At 35.2% G+C, this 17,239-nt stretch overlaps 2 protein-coding genes across 2 annotated transcripts; both read left to right on the forward strand.

Annotated features, from left to right (window-relative positions):
- Positions 1–2,776: 2,776 nt before the first annotated feature.
- LOC103039426 (chemokine XC receptor 1-like) lies at positions 2,777–6,175 on the forward strand. The gene is made up of 2 exons (XM_049486419.1): positions 2,777–3,953; positions 4,045–6,175. Exons 1-2 carry the CDS (start codon positions 3,902–3,904, stop codon positions 5,040–5,042), a joined length of 1,050 nt encoding a protein of 349 aa, XP_049342376.1. The 5' UTR covers positions 2,777–3,901; the 3' UTR covers positions 5,043–6,175.
- Positions 6,176–8,261: 2,086 nt separating this feature from the next.
- LOC125780584 (chemokine XC receptor 1-like) lies at positions 8,262–16,970 on the forward strand. The gene is made up of 2 exons (XM_049462957.1): positions 8,262–8,334; positions 15,970–16,970. Exons 1-2 carry the CDS (start codon positions 8,262–8,264, stop codon positions 16,968–16,970), a joined length of 1,074 nt encoding a protein of 357 aa, XP_049318914.1.
- The last annotated feature ends 269 nt before the right edge of the window (positions 16,971–17,239 follow it).

Here is a 17,239-nt window from a genome sequence, read left to right on the forward strand (position 1 = left end):
TCAGATCATGTGTATTTGGTCTGGCCCAAGATTAAAAAGTCCTTCAAAATCACACTAGAACATCAGCTTTAAATTAAACTTTTTTGTGCCTTATGGATCGGTATGCCATGTTGCCAGTTAATTTTAAAGTATAAAATCAGCTTGGGCCAGGCTAATTCCAGGCTTTCCCTAAAGTAGAAGACTAGTACTCTTTAGATCATGTGTATTTGGTCTGGCCCAAGATGAAAAAGTCCTTCAAAATCACACTGGAACATCAGCTTTACATAAAAAAAATTGTGCATTATGGATCGGTATGCTATGTTGCCAGTTAATTTTAAAGTATAAAATCAGCTCGGGCCAGGCTAATTCCAGGTTTTCCTTAAAGTAGAAGACTAGTTCTCTTCAGATCATGTGTATTTGTTCTGGCCCAAGATTAAAAAGTCCTTCAAAATCACACTAGAACATCAGCTTTAAATTAAACTTTTTTTCTGCCTTATGGATCGGTATGCCATGTTGCCAGTTAATTTTAAAGTATAAAATCAGCTTGGGCCAGGCTATTTCCAGGCTTTCCCTAAAGTAGAAGACTAGTACTCTTTAGATAATGTGTATTTGGTCTGGCCCAATATGAAAATTCCTTCAAAATCACACTAGAACATTAGCTTTATATTCAATTTTTTTGTGCATTATGGATCGGTAGGCCATGTTGCCAGTTCATTTTAAAGTATAAAGTCAGCTTGGGCCATGCTAATTCCAGGTTTTTCTTAAAGTAGAAGAGTAGTACTCTTCAGATCATGTGTATTTGGTCTGGCCCAAGAAGAAAAAGCCCTTCAAAATCACACTGGAACATCAGCTTTACATAAAGAAAAATTGTGCATTATGGATCGGTATTCCATATTGCCAGTTCATTTTAAAGTATAAAATCAGCTCGGGCCAGGCTAATTCCAGGTTTTACTTAAAGTAGAAGACTAGTTCTCTTCAGATCATGTGTATTTGGTCTGGCCCAAGATTAAAAAGTCCTTCAAAATCACACTAGAACATCAGCTTTATATTCAATTTCTTTGTGCATTATGGATCGTTATTACATGTTGCCAGTTCATTTTAAAATATAAAATCAGCTTGGGCCAGGCTAATTCCAGGTTTTACTTAAAGTAGAAGACTAGTACTCTTCAGATCATGTGTATTTGGTCTGGCCCAAGATTAAAAAGTCCTTCAAAATCACACTAGAACATCAGCTTTATATTCAATTTTTTTGTGCCTTATGGATCGGTATGCCATGTTGCCAGTTAATTTTAAAGTATAAAATCAGCTTGGGCCAGGCTAATTCCAGGTTTTCCTTAAAGAAGAAGACTAGTACTCTTCAGATCATGTGTATTTGGTCTGGCCCAATATGAAAAAGTCCTTCAAAATCACACTGGAACATCAGCTTTACATAAAAAAAATTGTGCATTATGGATCGGTATTCCATGTTGCCAGTTCATTTTAAAGTATAAAATCAGCTTGGGCCAGGCTAATTCCAGGTTTTCCTTAAAGTAGAAGACTAGTTCTCTTCAGATCATGTGTATTTGTTCTGGCCCAAGATTAAAAAGTCCTTCAAAATCACACTAGAACATCAGCTTTAAATTAAACTTTTTTCTGCCTTATGGATCGGTATGCCATGTTGCCAGTTAATTTTAAAGTATAAAATCAGCTTGGGCCAGGCTATTTCCAGGTTTTTCTTAAAGTAGAAGACTAGTACTCTTCAGATCATGTGTATTTGGTCTGGCCCAATATGAAAAAGTCCTTCAAAATCACACTAGAACATCAGCTTTACATAAAAAAAATTGTGCATTATGGATTGGTATGCTATGTTGCCAGTTCATTTTAAAGTATAAAATCAGCTTGGGCCAGGCTATTTCCAGCTTTTTCTTAAAGTAGAAGACTAGTACTCTTCAGATCATGTGTATTTGGTCTGGCCCAAGATGAAAAAGTCCTTCAAAATCACACTAGAACATCAGCTTTACATAAAAAAATTGTGCTTTATGGATCGGTATTCCATGTTGCCAGTTCATTTTAAAGTATAAAATCAGCTTGGGCCAGGCTATTTCCAGCTTTTTCTTAAAGTAGAAGACTAGTACTCTTCAGATCATGTGTATTTGGTCTGGCCCAAGATGAAAAAGTCCTTCAAAATCACACTAGAACATCAGCTTTACATAAAAAAATTGTGCATTATGGATTGGTATGCTATGTTGCCAGTTCATTTTAAAGTATAAAATCAGCTCGGGCCAGGCTAATTCCAGGTTTTCCTCAAAGTGGGAGAGTAGTTCTCTTCATCTGATGTGTATGTGTTCTGGCCCAAGATGAAAAAGTCTTTCAAAGATTGCCAGTTCATTTTAAAGTATAAAATCAGCTTGGGCCAGGCTAATTCCAGGTTTTTCTTAAAGTAGAAGACTAGTGCTCTTCAGATCATGTGTATTTGTTCTGGCCCAACATGAAAAAGTTCTTCAAAATCACACTTGAACATCTGCCTCATATTATTTGAGCGCAATGGCTTTTAAAATATAATTTTATTAAATATATATTTAATTATTTATTGTAATATATAATTATAAATTCAGTAATTAAAATAAATATTTTACAATATACAAAATTATATTTAATAATATATTGTATATTTACATTGTTAATAAACAGATGTACTGCTTTTCTTCATTCTATCTCCTTCAGTGTTGATCTGTGAGGTGTTTAATATAAACAGCGGGTGTTTGTGAACGCTCCCTTTAGTTCACGGTGCTTCAGTGAAGCGGCAGCTGCGAATATCAAACCAACTTCAGCCGGGGAATACGAGGCTGCGAATATCGAGCCAAACGAATCTGGAGCTGCGAATATCAAACCAACTTCAGCCTCGTACAGAAAAAGGGGTACCCCGCATTTATTGTTTATTTGTTTTTCTCTAATTTTTATGAGTAATAACTGAAACCCTAAATTATCTGTCTCAAAGGTTTATTGAGTGTGGGCCCACAATAAGTCTGTTTTGATAATTAATAAGTCTGATACTTATCAATCTGGTATATCTGAAACTGCAGGGGGTAGTATAAATAACTATTTGTGTTTAATATGCCCATTGTTTTGTTTAACTCACTTTATATAATGGTTCTGTGAATTGAAACATCTCTTTTGAACAGCTAGATTGAGATAACTCCAGTATATACTGGGCTGGCTGGATTTAAAATAAATATACTAGCTACAGTTAAAGTCATTTCTATGGTTTATTTTTTATTTCTATTATAGGCTGTGTTTTATTTTGCTAGATCTAGTATAGAGTCACATATTGGATGGTTTAAGTTTCTTATACTATTTACACAAGTTACATATAAATGTGGCAGATGTAAGGTTTTACACAAAGGGTTCAAGGTAATAACGGGTAGCAGTAATTAATTCCATATTATACAAACATTGTCTAGCAGCTCATCAATTATATGACAGAGCACGTACCCACCTAACTCATATAGCATAGCCTAGAGTTAAGGGGCGCTATATACACATTTCCAAAATATAATTAACTTCACTGATCAGGGGAGAGAACATTGAAACATTTGATTTGATTTCACAAATTAAGTTTTTTCAGTAGGTGAGCATTATAAAACCACACAATGTTTAGGCCTTAGACCGCCCAACCATATTTCATACAATAGTGCATTGTTTGCAAAAAGGCACATGTTGGGAATCGAACTTCTGTTTTTACATGAGAAATAGGCTGTGTGAAATAGTGGGCTGGGTTAAGAGGAGGGGTCTTATCTTCTTTAGGACTACAAATTCATGAACACTCACCTCACTCTTTTTCATCTCAGTCCTCTGACCGATGTTTCTGCACCATTTCTGTATGTGTTGATTTCTTAATAAACTGACAGAACATTTATTTTTTAATCTAAACAACTTGACTTTGATGAGTGTGGCCTATGATACAGCTCAGCCACCACTGAGGAGCAAAAAAATGGGTACGTAAACCATGTTTAAAGTCAAGTCAAGACTGCAAGCTGCTATTTTTTTTCTTTAGATTAATGCTAGTCATCTTTCTCTGCTTTCCAGGAAGCACTACAGAATTGTCCTATGACTATAGTTCAGTTGACTACACAGAATATCATCATCCATGTAACAAGACAACTTTGATCAATGTTGGATCCATTGCAATTCCTGTGGTCTTTTCCTTCGTGGTCCTGCTCAGTCTGGTTGGTAATGGATTGGTTCTTGCCATCCTTGCACGCTATGAGAACCTCAGATCATTGACCAACATCTTCATCCTTAATTTGGCTCTCTCTGACCTGATCTTTACTCTTGGACTACCATTCTGGTCCTCCTATTACCTCTGGGGCTGGACGCTGGGTACTGAGGGGTGCAAAGGTGTGAGCTTTGTTTTCTATGTTGGATTTTATAGCAGCATTTTGTTTCTGATGCTGATGACCATTCAGCGCTATGTAGCAGTGGTACACCCTCTGTCTGACTGGGAGACGGGGCAGCGGTTTGCTGCTATTCCCATTCTTGCTTGGGTGGTGAGCATTGCTGCAGCTGTACCAGTCTTGCTGTTCAGTGAAAAACAAAAAGCCCAAGAAGACTCTACAGACTTTCACTGTGAATTTAACCCAGATACTGGCAAGTTTGATACAAGACATCAACAGAACATCTTCTTTGTGGTTGCATTTTTAATCATGGGCTTTTGCTACATAAGAATTCTTCTGGCTGTCTTCAAGCGCCGGACAAGGAAGAAACACAGGACTGTAAGACTCATCTTCTGCATTGTGGCAGTCTTCTTTGTTGGCTGGGCTCCTTATAACATTGTGATATTCCTGAAATCTATCAATACTAAACACTGTCAGGTCTCCACTCGTCTAGATTATGCATATTATATTAGCAAGATGCTGGCATTTTCTCATTGCTGTCTCAATCCAGTGTTTTATGTTTTCATTGGTGTAAAATTCAGGAATCATTTAAAGGGGATTCTACAAAAGATTTTCAGGAGGCAAAGCAACATGGACCCGCGATCACGAATTACATCAGTTCAGTCTCAGGGGTCCATGTACTCATACTAAGAAAACTGTGGGAGGAAATTTCCCAGATAGCAACAAGTCATTAAATAGATATTAAATTGATTCACTCATTGATTCACTTTTGCACCCTGAACTAATATTTAAACATAATTAACATTTTTACACAAAACATTTACTGCAGTAAATTATGTTAACACACAGCATGATAATTGTATTAAAACAGGATATGGAAATAATAGTAAAAAACAAATTCAAATGTGGCAATGTTATTTTTTGATACAAAATTCAAAAACAAAGTAAACATTAATAAAACATACACAATTTCATTAATACATTAATAAATTGGTTCTTCTTTCCAGTCTAATATAAAAAACTATTGTCTACTATGATATTAATATCACCGACAACACAATGATTGCTTTCTAGCTCCTTATACTAATGCTGGAGATGTAGTTATCTATCTAGCTCTTAACCTTTCTAAATAATTAATATTCACTGATACTTATTATATTACAGGTAGTAACTTAGACAATGAACATTTTTAGCAGCAGGCTGTAGCTACCCATCTGTGGTAGCCAACATAGTACTGATTTTTTTGTTCTCTAAAAATCAATGATGTATTAACACTGCCTTCCTATCTGGGATACATGTCATATTCTGTATATAGATGGTGAATGTTGTATATTTGATGCTGTAATACAAACACTTTGTAAAAGTTTTGCCAAAATGGCCATTTACAAGGGAAGGAAAAGCCTTTTTTTTACTTTCAGTGGAATTAAAATATTGTACTTCAGGTAATTTTGGAGCATGTCTATTTATTACTTTTTCATGGATATAGAACAACTACCACATTAAAAGTATGTCAAAAAAAAAGCTAAGATAAAATGTGGTGATAAGTAAGATAGCTAATAAAATACAGCCGTATGTGTGTTGTAGACATTGAGACCCACAGCTCAATTCACAACTGCTGTAAAGAGCAGGTAAACTGATGAACCAGTTGAGTTTAGAAGCATTTCTACTGCTCCATTCATCTTGAAGTGTTTTTTAAGTAAACAATGGCATAAATAAATAGACATACACAAAGTTTTGCATAAGAGTAATGATATATATGTACCATTCCTCCTTTAAGTGTTGCTTTGATTTCTTTAATTATGTAAATTGAGGTCAGGTATGAACTATTATAACAAACAAAAAATATGTAAATGTGAGCCTGATAATGTTTTTGAAATTATTGTACATATTTTTTTTTGTGCATGGATAATGAGCTTACAATGATGATGATGAAAATGAACAATTATTATATGTGTTGTTTTTCTTTTTAAATTGTGAAATGATTTATGTTGATAAATTATGTGTAAAAATGACTTATGTTGTGTCTTATCTTTATTAATATTAAAACAGTCCTTTCACATCTTTTAACTCTGATCCTACACAGAACTGCAGGGTGTGCTGTGGAGCTACAGATAAAGATGTATGCTGAACCTACATTGCACTTCCCAGACTGCAAATTACACAGTACTGATAAAAACGATCTTGAAATGAAAGAATACTGCACTGCTCCTAGATAAATGAGCATTGTGTTAGAGAAAACCTAGTGTCACACTGGATACATTGTTCCTCTTATTCCAGCCTCTGGTAATAATGTTTCTATTCTCTTTTCTCACAACCAACCGAGGGGGACCTCCGGTTAAATTTGGACTGTGCATGTGTGTTAATTTACAAAAAACTGTGGGGCGTGGGGGAGAAAATATTATTGTGATATGATTTTATAGTGACCTGTTTAATATAAACAGCTATCTAATGAGACAATAGTCAAATTGCATGGTGCAAATTAATCAGCTAAGTATCTTGACTTTGTCACATTGCATAAAAAAATATATAATTCTGGTCACCTGATGTGTAGCATTACCTCCATTGATCACCACAAGGCAATGTGAATATTTATATTTAAGTTATATACTGTACAATATTAATTGATATATCCAGTAGTTCAGAGTAAATGCCTTCTTTAATAAAATGATTTTGTTTATACAATGACTGAACATTCAACTGTGCTCATCAAATATGTAATCTGTCAGTTTAGCCTCAAAAATAACTCTGAACTCTGATAAAGAGAAATCATATTTTTATACCATAATATTTCTTCGTATGTCATGTCAAGCAGCATGGCAGTGTGGACAATGGAAAAAATGACAAAAACTGGCATTTAATGAACATGTAGTTGACACATTTTGAGCTGTTTATGATGTAATTTTTCTTTTTCAAAAATACATTTAGATTTTTTTAAAGTACCTTAATTAACGTGATATTTTACCACAACAGGGTGGACATCTTAAACTTTACCTCAGTTAATATGGACACAGTACAACAAATATTGAATAAAATAAAAAAACAAACAGAGTGAAAAAATGATACACTAGTCCCATTTACTATAATCTTCTGATAAACATCTGAACACAGTATAGCAGTGTGGTGCCACCTTGTGGAAATTTAGATTACAAATAAATTAATAAATGACCTGGGCTTACCCTGTTTATCCAAAAAACTAAAAACTAAAAATCATTGGGAATACAAATAATATGTTTTTATTATTTAACAAAGTAGCTTTTATTTAGGTCATTTATGCAGCCTATATAACAAAATGTTTCTGTACACCTAGTTCCTGATTGAGCAGGAAGTAACAAGCCCTTCTGCATTCCTTTTTCTCACTCATTTTGAAGAGGATTACAACCATGCAATTCTTGATGGTCTGAAGCAACCCCTGCAGTACCTGGAAACCTGGAGAAATGGGTACGTAAAGCCATCTTTTAATCTATTTCTCTCAGTTCAAGTCTGGTAGCTACTGATAGATGCAAATTAATGCAATGTGCAGTTTTCTGATCATATATATGAATAAAACTCAAGTCAGTCAATTAATCAATCTTTATTTCCCCTCGGAGATTCATTGAGGACGATTAGTGTAGCCAATCATTCCTAATAAACAAGGACTGAAAGAGAGAGAAAAACTAATTATTTAATAATTTATCATTTAAAAAACAACTGAAACACAAGCACATGAATAAGAGCTGAAAGGGGTAAAATACAAATAGGTATAGGAAAGGTTTTTTGTGATGGTTAAACCATTGTTTCCACTGCAGCCAAACATAAAACTTAAAAAGGGGGTATGCAGCCTATGCGACGCATAGGGGCGCTGCACTAAAGGGGGCGCCAAATGAAAGGCCCAAATAGCTTGCTTGTTTTGCGGAGCGCAGTGGGCTAGTAATGACAGAACGTATCTCCTCCACCGCCTCCCCCCCAGGGGGCGCTGATACTACGTTTGCATACACCACAAACAGTACGTAGTTGCACTCTTGCTGTGTTGCCAGATCCCGCTTAAAAACTCCACGCTAAACTATTTATTTTTTTCCCGCGAGACAGGTTTAAGCTTGACGAGAAATATCGTCACGTTTTAATCTCGTCACACCCCTGGTAAACAGCAAATCCTTCCACAGCATTAATATACAAGTATTGATCATAAATTTACTACTTTTTAAAAAACAAAAAGGACTAATATTTAATACATTACAAAAGCATATTTTCTCCTCCATTAAGATTATATGTGATGCTACCAACATTACTAATGTTGAAGCCAAATGGCCAGGCTCTGTACATGATGCAAGGATTTTTCGAGAGTCTGCACTATACAGTAAATTTGATCAGGCCTATGTTTTTGATTTATTTATTTCCTAAAGAAAAAATGCCAACAAGTGAAAACAGATATATACACTCACAACAACTACTCCCACCTTTAATTTATATTCCTGCAACTCAATTTCCAGTCTTGTCTGTTTTATTTGCAGTTTTATGTGTTCCTTTTGTAGATCACACTTTCATGTTATGCTCAAATAACTAGTCTTGTGTTCAGAATAGTTTTGATATTTGTTGAGAAGCATTTTCACTGTTCCAAGCTGAGCTTTGGGGGTGGGTGGTTCTTCATCAGATTCCTGATAATCCGTTATAGGACAGTCACACACTTTACTATGTTTAATCAAATGAAATATTATGATCAACATATTTAACATACAGTACCTCCATAGTCCTCCCAGGATCCTCCCATTCTGAGGCAGAAGAGATTGTTTCATCATCATCCTGCAACAGGAATTTAGATTTTTTGGTTAAACACTGATATTTATTCACATCAAGTAAGATTTGGAAACATTAACTTACAACTGTAGGAGGCTCATTCAGTTGCATCATTTTAGTAGAATTAAACATGTTAAGAATATCAATGCAGTTCACAGTTTATGAACTATAAACTAATAAATGTAATGAACATGCCTTTAACATAATGAGGTGTGTCCTGGGGGGTTGATGGCTTAGATGAGCTCCCTATGTTCCTCCCACTGTTCTGTGAAAGTGCCAGCTCCTCTGCCTGGGTAAAAGGTGGCGATGGTGCCCCCCCTCCTGTTTTTCTTACCTCAGCCGTTTTCCTATTAGCTACAAAACCATAATCAACTGTAGGGCAAACTAAACTTGATAAAAGTAAAAACATTAGGTAGTTGTGTCATACCACTTTGGACTTATGTTTTTATATTTCATCTTCACTTGCTGCCATGTGCGTTTAATCCCACTTGGATTACACATAGGTTAATTAAAAAAAAAGAAAAGGGTACAAATCAAGACAAATAAATATGTTTAAATAATAATAACAACTTACCAATTAAATTAAACAACAATTAAATATTTTCCATGTCTTTTCACTGTGTATTGTTGTGAGTTTTTAATTTTTATTTTAACTCACGCATTGACTCTGTCAGCTTTGCTGCTGAATTGCTTTTATGCCTAAATATTATTTTATTCTCTGCATACGCAGAAATTAATATTTCCCGCTCAATTTCCCGGGTGAAATATGATGCCTTGTGCTTTCCCTCATTGCGCTCTGTTGAGAATGCCTGTTTGTAGGTAACCGTGAGCGCGCTTCAGCTGGGTTTTTCCTAATCAGAGTTGAGTAACCTAACTCTGATCAGCTGCTTTGGAACTATGTATGACGCGGTGAGGTAAGTCAACTCAGAGTTCAGGGTTAGGTTTGGAGTTTGTTGAACCCGCTTACTGGAATACCCCCCAGCATAGGCGTAGGAACATGTCCCACCCAATATCAGAAACAGGTGGATTTGTCCGACCCAAAAATGATACCGCAGAACAGAGGCGTCGCCAGGAGCGAATCTATGGAACGCCAAAAGGGCCAAAAAACGTCTGGACCAGACGCCTTTTATCGAAAAGAACAGAGTAAAATACGCCGTTCTGTGGGGGTTTTACGCCGTAATATACGCTGTATGATTTTAAGACGCCGTAATATACGGCGTATGATTTCAAGACGCCGTAATATACGCCGTATGATTTCACGACGGCGTTAAAAACGTCGCTAAAAGCACAGAAAACGCCGTTTCCCCCGACATTTTTAGACCCTTTTGGCGCGTCGTACAGAGCGCCGTCTCAGTGCAATGAGGCGGCGTAAAAAGCGGCGTTCTAGTGTCTCTCTTATCGCCGTAATAAGCGGCGTAAAAAGCGGCGTTTAATAATAAGATAATGAGCTCCACCTTCCAGTTTTGAAAGCCAATACTTTTAAACTCTGTTCAGCCAATGCTCTTACAGAGAGACTCAGTCTAAAGCAATTCACTGCAGATCCGAGCTCCGGAACCTGAGCTCTTCAGTTTTTTATTACAAATTTACAATATACATTTATGTCTAAATATTACATATTTAGACATTCCTGCTGGTGCTCATGCCTTTTGTTAGTCTAATATTTATGCTGTTCAATGTATTTTAAATAAAATTAATGTGAGTAGTAGGGACGCCCCTTGTGCATGAATTTTATTAATTAATATAGCCGCAAGTGGCAATCATCGGGTTCAAGCACCTACTGGCACAATGGGGCCTACTAGAGCATAGGATGATAATGTGTAAGAAGGTCCAACATAATTGGAGACACACTGTCACATTTAGAAATGATCACAAGTCTTTCACCTGTTATTAATATTGGGCAGAGGCACAAAGGAGTTCATGTTCTGACATGACATGTAATTACAAAGTTATTCTAAATCTAGTTCTGAATTAAATGTCGCTTCATCAGAGTGATATTGTACAGAGGTCTTTAACATTGTGAGATTACAGCAAATACTGCACAGTTACAGCAATTTAGGTTAGAAATTCCAAGGACACTATTGTATGTGAAATTTTCACAAATGTTTTTAATGAATATTTACCTAGAGACTCTACAGTTTTCAACAAGACTGAAATGGAGGTGATAGGCCAAATATCCAGAGACTAGTTTTAATATTGCTATTTTCAAACAATTAGCAATCATGAATGAACAAAGCACTTTTTAAACATAGTTGTATTGACAAATTTGTCATAGCCACTGTACTAAATATGGCAAAAACAATTACATGTCAAAATAGTACAGTATGATTTACATATACTATTTTTTTTTGGAACAGCGCCCCCCAGTGGCCGGATTGTTTCAGCACTTTGCAGGTCACTACAGTGTCTCCACCTGAACATAACTGCCAAGTGTCATCCTGATTGGGCTTGCCAAAATGTCTGCTGAATGCTGATTGGTTGATGGTGTTCAGCCATGTTGATTGATTAAGTTGCCCTTTGAACATCCTTTAGAGGTTGTATGATAGATTCTGCATGCAAAGTTTCAGCTTGCTAGGTTGCACGGTTGCTGAGAAACAGTGTTCCAAATTTAACTGTCTGGCATATATCCAGAAGGACTAATTTGCATATGGCGGCCATATTGTTTACAGATTTCAACTTTTTCTTATTGAATATTGAAGCACATGCTCTCACGAGTATTTTGATACCAAACATGCCAGGATTGGTCAAAATTCCTAGGACTAGTTCGCAAAAGTATGTTTTGCATATTATGCAAATTAGCAATAATATTGATACTGATACTACATCTACCTACCAAGTTTCATGTCTCTAGGACTTACAGTTTAGGCTGCACAACTGCTTTTTCAGAGGAAAAAGAATAATAGTAATAAATATAGCCGCAAGCGGCGATTTACGGGGTTCGAGCGTTACAGGCAAAGAGGCCCCTGGAGGCCAGTTAGGCTTAAAACATGTTGCTGGTTGACCGGCATCACCAAACTGGATGACCAGCATGGCAAAGGTGGTTGGCCAGTATGACCAAGCTGGATGACCAGTATTACTATGATGACAAAACTGAATGACCAGCAGGACCATAATGACCAATGTGAATGACCAGCATGACCAAGCTGGATGACCAGCAAGACCAGAATGACAAAGCTGGTTAGCCAGTATGATCAGCATGACCAAGCTGATTGACCAGAATTAACAAACTTGTTGACCATATTGACCAAGCTGGAAAACCATAATGACCAAACTGGATGACCAGCATGGCAAAGATGGTTGGCTAGTATGACCAATCTGGATGACCAGCATTACTATGATGACAAAGCTGAATGACCAGCAGGACCATAATGACCAATGTGAATGACCAGCATGACCAAGCTGGATGGCCAGCCTAACCAAGCTGGGTGACCAGCATGACCATAAAGACCATAATGACAATGCCAGATGAGTGGTGTGAGTAAACTAGTTGAAAAGCATTGATAAATTGAGCTGTTGTGTTCATCAGGTTTTATGTGGTCTCTTGCTGCACTCTAGTGGGCATTTGGTGAAACAACTAGCTGTGAGGCATGAAAAGGGCACATATCAATAACCAATAATATCAATAATAGTGTATAAGTTTTGACCTGATTAACATTCAGCCTGTCAAAAGCTTGCTGGAATGTGATTGGCTAATAGTGACCACAAAAGTGTCCATATCAAATTTTCATTTGGTGTACCATTAGTGCATGGGCCATAGATGATAATTAGAAAGGATGACCTTGAGAGCTTGTATGGTTCTAGAGAAACAGCTATTGAGCATTGGCTCCGCCCCCTGGGGGTGTATGTCTACATAAACTTACAGGGTATCTGAGAATCATGTAATGACCAAAGGACTGAAGTGGTGTTAATGTCAGGATAAGCATTCAAAGTTATAAGTGTTAGAAGACATTTTAGTGCACCATGGTAGAACTAATTTGCTAATTTGCATATATATGTGTGTAAATTTGTGTGTTGATAGGGTCAAAGGTTCCTGACTTCTGACCATTTAGGTTTGAAAAAAGCGATAATACAGGCTTGAGGCCTTCAAAATCGCTGTTGCTATTTCGCCATATCAGTGGCAAATTATATCCGATTTGGCTGAAAATTTGCAAACAAGATCCAAATATCAGTCTATATATGAATGTGAATTTCTGTGTTGATAGAGTCAAAGGTTCCTGTCTTCTGTCCATTTAGGTTTGAAAAAAGCGATAATACAGGCTTGAGGCCTACAAAATCGCTGTAGTTTTCCAGCCGTTGTAGAGGGAAAACATGTCCGATTTGGCTGAAAATTTGCAATCAAGATCAGATTATCAGTCTATATATGTATACATTTGTGTGTTGATAGGGTGAAAGGTTCCTGTCTTCTGTCCATTTAGGTTTGAAAATAGCGATAAATAGAATAAATTGAAAATAGTTAATTTGTCACTGTAGAGCCTACTGAAGACTTATTTGGCTCATACTTGGCACATGTGCTTGAAATGTCATTGTAAATTAGTAGCTTCAACAGTTTTGGCATGTTTAAAACTTTGACAGAGCTTTGGCCAAATAACTCTGAAAAGGCTTTCACGTACATGTTTGATCAAGGTTTATAGACCTCAAATAGTTAAAATGTCAAGCTTTTTTCGATAATTATTTACCTACAGGGTCTCAAGATTGCATCAAGACCAAATTTGTTTTGATTGATTGAAGACTTAAAGACAAGTTCGAAAAGAGCCATTTTTACTCTTTTGGCCACTGATGAAAATCTTTGCATTTTTGGTAGAAACATGTAATTACAAAGTTGTAAAGGCTACAGCAAAGTATACAACTAAAAAAGAATAACAAGCCTAGGCCACTTGTACCTTTAGATATAACTGATTTTCTGCTATAGCGCCCCCTTGAGGCCAATCAACGCCATATTTTAATGGATGATAGAAGGCCCTGAGATACATGTAGGGTATAAGTATCGTCCTGATTGGTCATTGTTTAGTATGTCAAAAGCTTGCTGGAATCTGATTGGCTAATAACGATCGCAAAAATTTGCACATCAAATTTTCCTTCTGTAAAACATTAGGACATAGGCCATAGATGATACATGCCAAAGGAGAGCTTCATAGCTTGTACGGTTCCTGAGAAACAGATTTTTAGCTTTGGCTCATTATATATATATATATATCACTTTCATTATATATATATATATATATCAGAGTTTATTATATATATCAGAGTTTATTATATATATATATCAGCGTTCATTATATATATATCAGAGTTCATTATATATATATATATATATATCGCTTTTATTATAAATATATCGCTTTCATTATATATATATCACTTTCATTATATATATATATCGCTTTCATTATATATATGGGCTTTCATTATATATATATCAGAGTTTATTATATATACATCAGAGTTTATTATATATATATCAGCGTTCATTATATATATATCAGAGTTCATTATATATATATATATCGCTTTTATTATATATATATCGCTTTCATTATATATATATCACTTTCATTATATATATATTGCTTTCATTATATATATATCGGCTTTCATTACATATATATCGGCTTTTATTATATATATATCGGCTTTCATTACATATATATCGGCTTTCATTATATATATATCGGCTTTCATTATATATATATCAGAGTTCATTATATATATATCGACTTTCATTATATATATGTCAGCTTTTATTATATATTTCCTGTTTGGCTTGCCATAATATATATATATATATATATATATATATATATATATATATATATATGAAAGCCGATATATATATAGATAATGAAAGCGATATATATATAATGAAAGCTGATATATATATATATATATATATATATATATATATATATATATATAATGAAAGCGATATATATATGATGAAAGCCGATATATATATAATGAAAGCCGATATATATAATGAAAGCTGATATATATATATATTGAACTCTGATATATATATAATGAAAGCTGATATATATATATATATATATATGAACTCTGATATATATATATATATATATATATATATATATATAATGAACTCTGATATATATATATATATAATGAAAGCTGATATATATATAACGAACTCTGATATATATATATATATATAATGAAAGCTGATATATATTATAAAAGCTGATATATATATATAATGAAAGTCGATATATATATATATATATATATATATATAATGAACTCTGATATATATATATATATATATATATATATATATATATATATATAATGAAAGCTGATATATATATAATGAACTCTGATATATATATAATAAAAGCTGATATATATATATATATATAATGAAAGCTGATATATATATATAATGAACTCAGCGTTCATTATATATATATCAGAGTTCATTATATATCAGCTTTCATTATATATATATCAGAGTTCATTATATATATATCGGCTTTTATAATATATATATCGCTTTCATTATATATATATTGGCTTTCATTATATATATCAGAGTTCATTATATATATCATAGTTCATTATATATATATATATATATTGGCTTTTATAATATATATATTGGCTTTTATAATATATATATCGGCTTTTATAATATATATAACGCTTTCATTATATATATATCAGCTTTCATTATATATATATATATATATATCGGCTTTCATTATATATATATATATATATATCGCTTTCATTATATATATATATATCGGCTTTCATTATATATATATATCGGCAAATATATTTTCGGATGAATCTGAATATGACTGATCTGTTCTTTCCTCTCTTTGCTTTCCAGCGAACAGTTCAAATGAAGAAAATGAACTAGATTATGAAGGGGATGAAGTATGTGACAAGGAATACGTGGCCCAAGTTGGATCCATTGCAGTTCCATTGTTCTTTTCTCTCGTGGTCCTGCTCAGTCTGGTGGGTAACGTTCTGGTTCTTGTGATCCTGGCACGCTACGAATCTCTCAAATCCTTGACCAACATCTTCATCCTCAACTTGGCTGTATCTGACCTGATCTTCACTGCTGGACTTCCATTCTGGTCCTTTCAGTTTATCTGGGGCTGGACGTTTGGTAAAATAATGTGCAATGGTGTGAGTTTTGTCTTCTCTGCTGGATTTTATAGCAGCACTGTGTTCCTGATGGTGATGACCCTCCAGCGCTATCTAGCAGTGGTCCATCCTCTGTCTGACTGGGAGACGGGCTCAAGTCTAGCAGTTCTTCCCATCCTTGCCTGGGTGATCAGCATTGGAGCAGCTCTACCAGCCTTATTTCAAACCTCAGTCGTGCAAGACCATGATAACCATAACATATCTTACTGTTTGTACAGCAGCAATAATGCCATAATTGCTGCAACGTATCAACAGAACGTCTTCTTCGTGCTCGCCTTTTCACTTATAGCTTTTTGCTACATACGAATTCTTCAGACTGTCCTAAACTCCAGAGCGAGAAAGAGACACAGGACTGTAAGACTCATCTTTTGCACTGTGATGGTCTTCTTCATTGGTTGGGCTCCTTATAACATTGTGATATTTTTGCAGACCCTGAAGTATTACTTCATTGCAGCTTTTACAGACTGTACCGTGTCTGATAATCTAGACTACGCCCTTTACGCCTGCAGACTGCTGGCTTTTTCCCACTGCTGCTTCAATCCAGTGTTTTACGTTTTTGTCGGGGTAAAATTCCGGAATTATTTAAAGGTGATTCTGCAACTTTTTCGTCCCCAAATCAACACGGACCCCCAGCAAGTACGAGTTTCAACAGTTCAGGGTTCTAAGGGCTCCATGTACTGATACTGAGACCACTGTAGAAAGAAATATAGAACTGTTGCAACTCGTACTCACTGGGGGTTCATGTTGAACAGTTCCAGGGGCCCCTTTTCTGAACCCACATCCCAACAGAAACATTACTCGCCCACATACTGCTAGAGTACCAACAACTTGTCCTGAAGACACATATGCTATGCCATGGGCAGACATACCTGTCAAGTTTTGAATGTAAAAATAACGGAATTTTTCCGCCGCCTGCTTTGAGCCGTCCCACCCGCCGAACTGAGGTTCAG

The sequence above is a fragment of the Astyanax mexicanus genome, chromosome 13 (assembly GCF_023375975.1).
Source record: "Astyanax mexicanus isolate ESR-SI-001 chromosome 13, AstMex3_surface, whole genome shotgun sequence".
Taxonomy (NCBI): domain Eukaryota; kingdom Metazoa; phylum Chordata; class Actinopteri; order Characiformes; family Acestrorhamphidae; genus Astyanax; species Astyanax mexicanus.